General features: G+C 41.2%; 1 protein-coding gene across 1 annotated transcript; it reads left to right on the top strand.

Annotated features, from left to right (window-relative positions):
- On the top strand, window positions 1–11,731 carry LOC101844118 (nephrocan). The gene is made up of 3 exons (XM_005073293.3): window positions 1–189; window positions 7,848–8,749; window positions 11,047–11,731. Exons 1-3 carry the CDS (start codon window positions 1–3, stop codon window positions 11,492–11,494), a joined length of 1,539 nt encoding a protein of 512 aa, XP_005073350.1. The 3' UTR covers window positions 11,495–11,731.
- The last annotated feature ends 612 nt before the right edge of the window (window positions 11,732–12,343 follow it).

The raw sequence follows: 12,343 nt of genomic DNA on the forward strand, positions 1-12,343 counted from the left end.
ATGCATTTGCTTTGCGCTGGTCTTCTTTGGCTCTCTCTTAGCAATGGCCTCAGCGCTGACTGTCCAGGACGATGTAGCTGTGAGTCCAGGCAGTTTGTACAGTGCTACAGGCTCATGGAAGTACCTTCAGGCATTCCTTCCACCACCAAGAGTCTCTACATTAGCCACAGCAGAATCCAGCACCTTCAGGTAACCATGCCGGTGTCCATGGAAGTCGCTACAGTTTTATTCTTGGGGCAGGGTGTGGGTTGAGTGTGGGGATTTTAAACTTGAATTGTCTTATTCAGAAAGTGCTAATTGTCAGGATAAGCTGTGGTACTACCTGCTTGCTAGCCATTAGTGAGATGCTCTATGCCTGGGTGTCTCCTTTTAAGGAGCTAGTTACATACACCCTGCCCTGAAAGTGAGAATTTTATTTCAATTTTTATCCGACGTTTAAAAACCAAGCTTTTACAAAGTACACATGAAGAATAGGCCCTTTCGTAAAGAGCACACTGCGTGGAGAACAAGCCCTTTCAGAGGAAAAAGTTTTCATGAGGTAGTAGAACAGAGCATCACAAAGCTATCAAGATGAACCAGCACATCAGACTCCCTCATACAAATTCACATCCAGCTGTGTTCCTGGTCTTTGTGAGAACCTACGTGGAGATGCTTGGTTTTAATTTTGTCAAGTTACTTTCAGTTATCATGGTGTGACTTGAATTATGACTTGAGTTTTCTTGTTTCTGTATCCAGAGGACACTGGTTACAATACTACAGATTTATCTGAATTTTATAAGTTAAAAGACATTTATCTTTGATCTTTGGTGTTCTGAAGGCATCAGGAGACAAGGGCTATCTCTCATTAGATGCATGACCATCTCAGACAAGCTGCTAGAAAATCTCTGTGCCTTGTTTTTTATTCTTGGTGAAGTGAGAGGGCTGCATTAGATAAGTCCTCTTCTAGATAGAAAGTCTATGGCTGTCTGATTTTCCCTTTAGTATTCACTGCTTCTGGCTCAGAGGTCCAAGCCCCAAGGCAAGGAAATAGTTCTCTGAGAACTAGAGAACTAGCCTCTCTCTAAGAGACTTTGGATGAGGCTTTGTCCCCTCCAAATAGAGGTACCTATGCACTTTCATTTGGTTGAGAATTTTTCCTTGAAGTGTCTTAGTGTAACACAAAGGGTATGGTATTAATGTCCAGGCTCAACAAGTACAACTGTCGGCATCTGTTTGCTGTCCCTTCTACTCTAATAGTACCTAATACCAGAGAGCAAATCTGACCTTGCCTGCTGGGTCTTAGCATTTAAACAAGGCAGCTGGGTAAATGAGAGACACTTAAATATTTGTTCGGCCACCTTAGCTGCCTGTGAGTCTGGTAATGATTCTGCTACTTTGTTGTCTATTGGTGACTCATCAAAATCTGTTATTGAATGAGCCAATCTGTCACCTGTTTAGACTTTTTGAACAGTAGTATTGCCATCTCCACAACTTTAATTCTGTTAGTTCTCTCTTGGTAGGGCAGGTCACACCAAAAAGATTGATGAAAGACAGATTGTTTTGTTGGGGAAACAAAGAGCTCCGAGTGACCCTACACAGTGAATACAATGTATATTCTATTTATTTAGTGCGGACTTAACAGAATTAGGTGCACATACGTAAAGAAAACCATCTTTGAGTGAAGCCTCAGATTATTAGTAACACAAATTTTGTATAACTTAATTATAAAAAAGCGCTGATATAAACAACATTTAATGGGTTTATTATTTGTTCATGCAATTTAACTGTGTTTGGGACTGTAAATGTCATGCTTGAGATTCAGGATAAAGGACTAGACATTCTGCATCTGCCCTTAGGATAAGAGGAATTTTCTTATTGGATTTACCTGTAAATTTGCCCCACTTTTCTGAGGTTCACATTTACGGCCCTTTTCCTTTTCCATTTCCTTTTGCCCACTTCACGCCACATGTCTGGTCTCTTCCCTGTTAACTCACTGCTTCCCCGTCCACCCTAAGTCCTGCGTCTTCTTGGGAGTCTTCAGTCTCAGTGTGATGCCTAGTCTAATGCCCCACTCTCACGCCTCCTTGTTCTCAAATGTATCTTTCCCCAGCTCCTCGGCCATCTTAGCCCTGTCACTTGGTTCTATGAAAATCATATCCCATACTTCCACTCAGAAAATCCTGACTTCTTCTCTGTTCACTTGCTTCTCTCTTACCTTATGGAGACTTGGAGTCCTAAATTTACCCATATTCTCCCAGATACTCAGTTTATTTCCCATCTCCCTCCTTTCTCTGCTGCTTCTCTTTGCAGAGAAAGAGTCCCACATTTAATTACCTAAACACCCTCCCTGAAAGGCCCTAACCTAAAAAGAGGGTGTTAATTCTCCTTTGTTTCTCCTATACCTAGACAAGTAGATGCTGCTGGAGATATTCACGTAATCAGATGGTTTGGAATCACCATGAATACAAGGTCTCCAACCTCATCTGTGTCTTGTTCATCCTTTTTCTTTTTAAAATTTTATGTGCATTAATGTTTTTCAGGCATGCTTGTCTGTGTGAGGGTGTCATTATCTCCTGGAACTGGAGTTACAGACAATTGTGAGCTGCCATGTGGCTGCTGGAAATTGAATCCAGGTCCTCTGGAACAGCAGCCACTGCTCTTAACCTCTGAGTCATCTCTCCAGCCCTGATTTTTCTTCATCTTGTTGAGGTTTGCCCTACACTCCAGTCCAATCTTCTACAACTCCAGTATAGTTTTGGGTGCCCTAGTCAATGCTGCTGCCTCATTCTCAACAGAGTGTTGGTGGTCCATTCTGCTGACAGATCATGACAAAATTGCATCTTCCTTCATTCCTGCTCAGTGTGTACTAATACTATGTTCCTCTCACCTCTACCCAGACCTTGCTCTGGTCTTCGCCACCCTGACTTCAGCAGTAGCTATCTCCTCCCTTACTTGCAAGTCACACACTTGCTCCTCTTACTACACAGTGAAGTCCTCATAATTTTGGTCCTTTTCTCCCTACCACCTCCCTTGATTTTCCAACTCTACAAACTTCCTCACCTCACCTCTTCTTTTTTTCTTCTGAGACAGGGCTTCTCTGTGTAGCCTTGGATGTACTGGAACTTGCTCTGTAGACCATGTTGGCTTCGAACTCACAGAGAACTGCCTGTCTCTGTCTTCTGAGTGCTGGGATTAAGGATGTGAGTGTGTATGTGTGTGTCTATGCATATAGAAGTCAGAAGGCAACTTGTGGGAGTTTGTTCTCTCCTTCTACCATGTGGGTCCTGGGGGTTGAACACAGGTCCTTGGGTTTGGCAGCAGATGCCTTCACCCACTGAACCATCTCTCAGGTCCCCTCTTCTTTAATTCACTGCTGTGTGGCTCTTTCCTATTCCATGTAATTAAAATTCTAAATCCTGGTTGCATACTCCCATTTTCCAGAAATTTGCCATCTCTTGCCCTTTGTGAAACCATATATACAGACCTCTCCATTTTATCATTTTGTTCATTTATTTTTCTCTACAGTTCTTCCTCCCCCTCATTCCTTTTGGAGTTTCTCAACAAGTCCTAATTATAAACAATATCCTTATGTGACCTCAGTGTATCTCAGTGGCGATTCCTCTACCTGAATCTTTAATACAGAGCTTTCTCCGTATTTCAGATTTATTCAGCTGTCACTGGGATTCTTTACTTAGATGTGAATGAGGATCTCAAAACAACATGCCCCAAACTGAATTTAGTCCTTCTCCCTGTACTTAGAGTCTTCTATGATTGGCTTCTTTCACTTAACAGAATATCCTCAAGGTTCATCCATACTATAACCTACTTCAGAATTTCCCTCCTTTTAAAGGCTGTCTGGATTTTATTTTATATATATATATGATAGGTCTACAGTAGTCATCAGACATTGTATTGTTTCTTCATCTTGTCTATTGTGAGGCACAGTGCTATGAATACTTGTGTTTCAGAACAGAAGCCATTGCATGAACCTAGATGATCTCTTTGGTATCTACATAGGAACAGATTTTTTTTTTATAAAATGGGGAATCTACCAGCATGTTGAATAGCTGTTGCACTGTCTTCCACAGTGGATACATGATTTTATATTCCTGTAGCAAATTTGACACTTCCAACCACTCCACATCCTCACCAGCCTTCATCGGCTCTTTTGTGATGGAGCCATCTAAATAGGTCCAGGCAGTATCTTTTTGCAATTTAGATTTTTTTCTTTGGCTTTTTGAGACAGGGTTTCTCTGTGTAGCTTTGGAGGCTGTCCTGGAACTCACTCTGTAGACCAGGCTGGTCTCAAGTTCACAAGATCCTCCTGTCTCGGCCTCTCAAGTGCTGGGACTAGATTTGTGCTCCCATCATTGAACTTTTTTCATTTGCTTTTTGGTCATTTGCATACTGTTTTGGGGGAAGTATAAATGCAAATTCATTGCTTATTTTTTAATTGGGGTTACTTGTATTTTAATTATCAACTTGTAAGCATGCTTCAGATAATCCGAGTGCAGGTCTCTTATTAGAGATAGTATTTGCAAAGTTTTTCTTCCAGTCTGTGGGCTGATTTTCATTTTTTTAAATAACACCCTTTCGATGCACAGATGTTTTTGGCTTGGAATGGGTCTGGTCTCTCTTTTGTGTGTCTGTGTTTCCCTTGTGCTTCCAGCCTCATATCTAAGCTTCACCTCCACCAGGGTCATGGATAGTTATGCCTATAATTTCCTCTGAGAGTTTATAGCTTTAGCTCTCACATTCGGGTCCACAATCTTCACCCAGCTAATTTTTATGTGTGGTACGAGAAAGGGTTCATCCTCACGCCTTTGAGTCTCCATCTTTTTCTATTGCTATTCGCTAACTCATATTTACTCTTAAGTCACAATGTAGTGCTAGGTTGTACTGAAGGGAAGACGTGAAAAGCATCCGATGCCAAAGTACCACGTGAACACTGCCAGGGCACCAAGTTTAGTCCTCTTTGGAGAGGTGCAGGTTCAGGTCAGTTCTTTGTGTCCGCACCTGTGAAACAGAACTATATCCCCCCACTAATGTCATTCAAACTTCTAAAGCCCAAGTGATATAGTTTCTTCTATGGAAGAGGTCAGATGTAAGTATAGTTGTGGTAATCAGTTAAAATTATTCTACCGTACATTATTGTTATTGTCACTATTACTATTTGTGTGTGTGGAAGAGAAGTTGTATCGATTTCCAACTGGGTAACTTAACGTTGGGATTTACAGGTTATTTTTATTATTTTTCCACATTTCCTCAGAGCTTTAAGATAATTTATAGGGAACAAATGTCTCTTTCATAATCAGAAAAGAGTCTGCTTGCTGGTTGCTTCATACAGGCCAGAAGCCATCTCTTTGTGGGACTGACAGTTTTGTGATATATAAAGAGTCCAAGGAGAGTGTGCGTGGCACGCTGACCGTTGGTCCACAGCCTGCCTCAGACTGAAGCCAGAAGCAAAGCCTCTCCTGGGAAAAGCAGCGGGGGCAAACCCGCCTCCGTACGGTCTCACTTGCTTTGTCTTACTAAGAATCTGAATAAGCTGCCAGCCATGCCAAAGTTGGCTGTAGGGCAAATGCAGCTCTTTCCACTTTTGTAAGTACATCCTTGCTGAGGTCGTGGAAGGGAGAAATCCGGCCTGGCAAATTCATTTTCCCATTGTCAGCTCAGTAAACCCGTCCCCAGGGTTCAAAATCAGAGGATGGCTTCTTCATTGTAGTATCACTAGAATTCTATACTCTAATCAAATGTGTTACAGCCCATAAGGTTCACAAAAATACAAACTCAAATACAAAACCTGTGCTGGTGACTTTTCCACTTGTTGTCTGCATATGCTTGAGAAAGCAATTTCAGTCTTTCTATTCTTCTTTTTATTTTATTTTTTATTTTTGGGGGGACAGGGGCTCTTTGTGTAACTCATTCTGGCTGTTCTGTAACTCACTTTGTAGACCTGACTGGCCTAGAACTCAGAGATCTGCCTACCTAGTGCTGGAATTAAAGGCATGTGCCACCGTAGCCCAGCAATTTCAGTTTCTTAAGCCTTGGCTGTCCTCTTTGAAGAGTCAATAATCGTACTTTTAAAAAATTAAACAGTAAATCTTAAGAAAATGGTGGCTATTTTAGTTAATAGCCATGCTGTTAAAATTAATCCATGCTGACTCTGACAAAAACAGTAAGAAAATATGTTCCATGCTTGATAAAGGAAAAAAGCTAGCTACTATATTATTATCCAGGCCGCTCTCTATAACATCTTAAGTAGAAGTGAAGGCAAATTGAAACTTGGATGACATGCTTTGTCCAATTCCCAAATGAATCACCCATTTGGATCCATGCAGATGACTCTTACAGGTTGTCAGGGTTTGTGGTCAGTCACGGAGGATAAGTGGAGGATACAACAGATCAGAAAGTGAAGGTCTTTACATAAAAGATAAAGACATAGGAAAGGTCATTCCAGAGTGCAGCATGCAAATGGAACAGGAAGGCTAGCTACTTTTGGAGGAGGGGAACTGAATCACACCATTGAAACGGGAGACTTGGACAAGATATTTATAGAATACCCATTTTTCCAGCCGGGCGTTGGTGGCGCACGCCTTTAATCCCAGCACTCGGGAGGCAGAGGCAGGCGGATCTCTGTGAGTTCGAGGCTGGCCTGGACCAACAGCCTCCAAAACAATACAGAGAAACCCTGTCTCGTAAAACCAAAAAAAAAAAAAAAAAGAATACCCATTTTTCCTAAAACTATGTGGATTTGTGTCCAGATCTGGAGTTCCTTTTGAAATGCCATGATTATAAGCCAAACACAGTAAAAATGGTGTGGCTGAGGAAGGGTAGGCTTTGGAGTCCGTAGACCTTATTGATCTTCTCATTTACTACTTCCTAGTTTTCTCATGTCGACACTAACTTTGGCAAACTTGAAATGCTGTTGGGAGGTTGTCGGAATATTTGAGCAAGTGCACAGCAGCAGTAAATACTGAGCAAGTGCAGGGAAACACTTGCTGTGAGGATCAGGACTAATCAATATAGCTGATGCGTCATTGAGAAAGGGCTGAACACCAGCAGCAATATATACCTCAAAACCAATGGGTACTGCAAGGACACACGTATACATACCTCTGTCTCTTTGGGAATCTTTCTCATTGGTGAAGTATAAATAGGAGCTAGAAAGTAGTTAGGCTTATTTGCCAAATTAAATATAACTGAAAATGTTCTGAGTAATGTCCCAATGACAGAATAATCTGTGACATTCACGTTTTTGCTTTTCATGTTTTTCCTCTTGTAGTCTTAGTTTTTATTGTAGGAAACTTTTTACAGTTGGGTTTTGTAGATTGTTTAACTTCTGGCTATTGTAATGCAACAAAAGGACACACTAGGACATGAAGCATTGTGCAATTTTTAAGTACTGCTGCCTAGAAAAGAATTTCCTGGGTCATAAAAAAGAATGTAATAGGAGTTGACCAATATCATATATCTACCAATAGTGTATGAAAGAGTGTTTCTAATGTCTTACACTAATGGGAGCTGTATTAGGCAGGTTTCTCAAGACTTAAGTTGGGAGGAAGATGTGGAGGGGATCCCAGGGAGAGCTGGAAGGCAGGAGCAGTAGCCATGATGATGATCTACACACATTATAAATGTGTCTGATATTCCAAAGAAGTTAAAAACGCATCTAGACTTGATTTTAAGTTATTATTCTAAAAGATAATTTAAAAGGGAACTAAAAGGGAAGTCTAAAATATCAATGGTATTGCAATGATAAAGTGTACATTTTTTGGTCAGAATTTTAATCTATCTCTCCATTTTCTTGTCCATTCTCTTCTGTTATCATCATAACTATTACTGTTGTTGTTGTTGCTGTTTCGTAGCTGTCTAACTTCACTGGGCTGTTGGCTCTAGAAGATTTTATTCTGCTGGCCAGTGGAACAGAGTCTGTAGAAAATGACACATTCAAAACTTTGAGTACTTTAAGGACCCTAGAATTTTGGAAAAATAAATTGAGACGAGTCCCCAGTGCTCTCCCAGCCAACCTCGAAGTGTTAAAATTAAATGATAATTCGATATGCGCTCTACATGCATCGGATTTTGAAGGACTGAAAAAATTAAAAGTCCTTGAACTTAAAAACAACTTGATTTCTTCCCTGTCTCCCAGCATGCTCCCCTCACTCATCAGTTTGCGAAGTTTGATGGTGGATGGAAACAATATAGAGTCTATAGCTGGACCACTGAGCCTTCCACATCTGAAGCACATGAGCATGGAGAACAACAAACTCCATCTTATACCAGGGAATGTCTTCACTTCTCTGCAGAATTTGCAATTTCTCAGTTTCAGTGGTAACTTTCTGACTAAAATTCCTACAAATCTACCCAAATCCTTGCTATCTTTAAAGATGGAGAGAAACCAGCTCAAAGTCATTAGGTTTCGAGATGTGAGACACTTGGAGAACCTGTCCCGTCTTTACCTGTCAGAGAACTTCCTGTCTTCCATTGACGGGGTGCAGCTGCTTACCAATTTAACTACGCTTGAGGTCTCCCAAAACCGGCTTCAGACATTGCCTCCCAGGCTACCAGCAAGGTTGCAGAAACTCGACTGTAGCAGTAACTTCATTCAGAAAGTGACAGCACCAGAGTTCCAGGACCTCCGAGACCTGAAACACCTGTTCCTAGACAACAATGTTGTCAGCGTGTTTGAGGCTGGAGCCCTTCAGAGGTGCTCTCAGCTGTCCAACCTGGCCCTGGAGCAGAATCTTCTATTGTCCATACCTCTGAGGTGAGTGAACACGTCATTTACTGTAGATTCCAGAAGCAGTCTTCAGGCACTAGGACACATCAGTTGCCCAAGCAGAATCATCAGTCATAAAACAAAACTAGGGGTTAGGATAGATGTTTCCGACAGAAGTTGAGAATCCCCAGCCTGCAAACCAAATCCATAGGGAATTAATTTTGCTGATGGAACAATACATATAGGTGATAGCAACACTGACAAAGACAACATGAATATACTGTAAAAAGTATGTCTTCATTTCTAAGTATGTGGAATGTATAACTGACTGACTGAATTGGCATGGGTACCACTAGCAAGAACACCAGGAAACATGGATGGGGAATATTTTTAGTTTAAAAAGCATCAAAATAGCACTTATGTGGAAAAAATTAAAATCTGTAATTACTTATTGGGGAGCCTTACATTCTTGGCTGAAGCAGTCTCTGCATATCCATTTGTGTCTTATGAGTGGGGGAGTCCATCAACCTTGGTTTTCAGCTTTCTTCTTTTTCTTTTCCTCTCCTTCTAGCTCCTTCTAGCTCCTCCTCTCCCTCCCTCCCTCTCTTCCTCCCCATTCTTTCCCCCTCTCTTTAACTCTTCCCTCCATACACAATTCACTTCAACTGTTTCCTTAACTACTCACCCATGCCCTTAATCACATGCCCATCCCCTTAACTACTCACTCATCCCCTTTACTACTCACCCATCCCCTTAACTACTCACCCATCCCCTTAACTACTCACCCATCCCTCTTGACTACTCACCCATCCCCTTAACCATACACCTATCCCCTTAACTACTCACTCATCCCCTTAACTTCTCAATAGTCTAGTCCTAAATTTACATATGTCCTTGTGTTTGTGTGGAGCATGTGTCAAGGCTCATGTTTCGAGGGCAGAGAACAACTTGGCAGAGTTTGTTTTCTCTTTCCATCATGTGAGTCCGGGAGATTGAATTTAAGTTGTCAGTCTTGACAGCAGGGGCCTTTATTAGCTAAGCCATCTTGCTTGTACCTCCCCATTATTTACTTTTAAGACATAGCATGTTGCTTATTATATCTATTTAAAAATTTTAAAATATTTTCAACACTTCATTAAATAAAAGGCCTTCTTGTCCTGCCCACTATCTTTATCAAGTTTCTTACAATTAATAAAACAGTTCTGGTTTCCATATACTCCCATGACACCCATTTTACCTAGTTCATTGTTATTTACAGAGAAAGTCAGGAAAAGAAGACTTATCTTTAATATGTACAGATTTCTTTTCTGAGCTGGAAAGGAACTTTTTATTGTGTAGTGTGATATCTGTACCCAGTACAAAACATCAAAAAGTGGTTTTTCCCTAAAGAGACATTAATATTTAAAATGTATAGAAGACAATTTGAGCATTGAGTTTCTACTCACTCTTTCCAGCCCACTTTCCATTTTCTTCTCCTTCTCCTTCTCCTTCTCATCCTCCTCCTCCTCCTCCTCCTCCTCCTCCTCCTCCTCCTCCTCCTCCTCCTCCTCCTTCTCCTCCTCCTCTTCTTCTTCTTTATTTTTTTCTGCCTGCACTCCAGAAGAGGGCACCAGATCTCATTACAGATGGTTGTGAGCCACCATGTGATTGCTGGGAAGAGGAGTCAGTGCTCTTAAGTTCTGAGCCATCTCTGTAGTCCCTCCTGTTGTTTTCAAATCATCCTGTCTCAGCTTTAAGATGTCTCCTACGTCTACTGTGTGATTGCTGTGTGGCATAGCTACAGAGAGTTCCTCTTCTTTTGTCTTTTGACTTTTGTGATACAAATTTTTTTAAGTTTATTGATTTATCAGTTTTTAATAGTGTCTAGATATTTGAGTCATAGAAGTTTTTTAAATAGAATTAGTATTTTAAATTTTTGATAATATTTTATAATCACATAATAGCTCATTATTGTATAATTTTTAAAATACTGGACATTAGGGTTTTATTGTTTTTTGCTATTACAATTCATTATGCTACAAACACTTGAAAATAAATCTGATTCATTTTTTCATATTATTTCCTGGCTGGAGTCATAGCATTATTTAAACTTGCTACATTTCATTACATTGTTTCTGAAATGGGACCAACTGATGAGTTCCTCAACAGCTTTTAGTGTATCTTTGGGAGAGGAACATTTTAAAGTTTAAAAGCAAATCATTTTGTAATTTCATACATCAAAACATGCACTCATTTCCCACCTTGAGAAGGGTTGGAGCTGCACAGAGAAGCCTCTGCTGCCTGTTGCCTTGGGCGATGGTTGATGGTAGCAGCCTCCTCTCTCATGATGTTTCTTTACTTTGCAGGCTTCCCAAGACCCTGGCCAGGCTGGACCTCAAGGGCAATGCCATCCAGAACATGTCTGAGAGGGAGCTCAGGGACCTCAAACTGCTTCAGGTTCTCAACTTGAGGAACAACAAGATCTCAGCCTTAGATCTCAAGGCACTGGAGGGGCTGCCTCGCCTCAGGCACCTGTACCTGGATGGAAACCCCTGGAACTGCACCTGCAGTGTCCTACGAGCCAGGGAAGTCCTGAAGGCCAAGGGTACGGATGTGAAAGGAGGACAGTGTGCAGCCCCAGCCGAGCGACAAGGGGAGAGCTGGATGTCTTCCAAGAAGATCGTAAGACAGTGCGAGCATCACTTACACCAGAATGAGAAAAGCAAAGAGAGCAAGAAGAAATCGAAGCTGGAAGACTCTTCCAGCATCAGACTCAGCATGGACGATGATGACGATGATTATGAAATAGATTAGAGATGAGCTTTGCTTTCAGTTTAGAAATGACTTTTAATGTTCACTCTTAAGCAGAAATACGCTATCATTTAGATATGCAAGCCACCTTTGTAAGTGGCCTTTGTTATTTTTGAAGATGAAATAAGGGTTAACATTAGTTTAAATGCAGGAGGAAAGAAGCAATAGATGTGTTTCCCATTTTGAAACAATTTGTGTTATAGTCTGCAACCTAGACAAATAATGTCAAATAAAATTATCTTTAATCACCTTCCCATGAATAGAGTATTTCGTTTTACCAAATAATTGACATTTTTATACAAAGCTGCTGTGAATGGCCTACGCTGCACATTTCAACTATAGGCAACAAGAACAGAGTGACCAAATGTGACAGAACTTACTAGAACAATTTACAGTGATTCACAGAATCAGCAGAAAGGCTGAGGAGTCTGACGAGAGCAGCATGTTACCTTCCTTTCAGGAGAATGAAATACCTAGAAGGTAGGCAGGTAATCAGCAGGAAGTGTTTATTTTGGTTCATGGTTTCTGAGGCAGCAGTGCATGGTTGTGTGGTATGAGCATGTAACAGAGGCCTTGATCATCTCACAGCAACCAGGAAGGAGAGGGAGCCACCCAACTGGACATGGCTTTCAACTAACCCAGTAGCCTAACTTCCTCTAACTAGTTTCCTCTACTTCAAAGTTCCATCATTTCAGTGGTGAGATGGGTGGGGTGGGGTGGGGTAACTGGGGATTTCAGGAGCCATTTGAGGTTCAAATACAGGAGCTAGAGACCTGCCCTACTTAAGGGATTCACACAGAAGTATGCAATGGAGACATCCTTGGCTTCTCCAGGGCTCTCCTCTCTGGATAA

Source organism: Mesocricetus auratus, unplaced genomic scaffold (assembly GCF_017639785.1).
Source record: "Mesocricetus auratus isolate SY011 unplaced genomic scaffold, BCM_Maur_2.0 Super-Scaffold_100018, whole genome shotgun sequence".
NCBI classification, from domain to species: domain Eukaryota; kingdom Metazoa; phylum Chordata; class Mammalia; order Rodentia; family Cricetidae; genus Mesocricetus; species Mesocricetus auratus.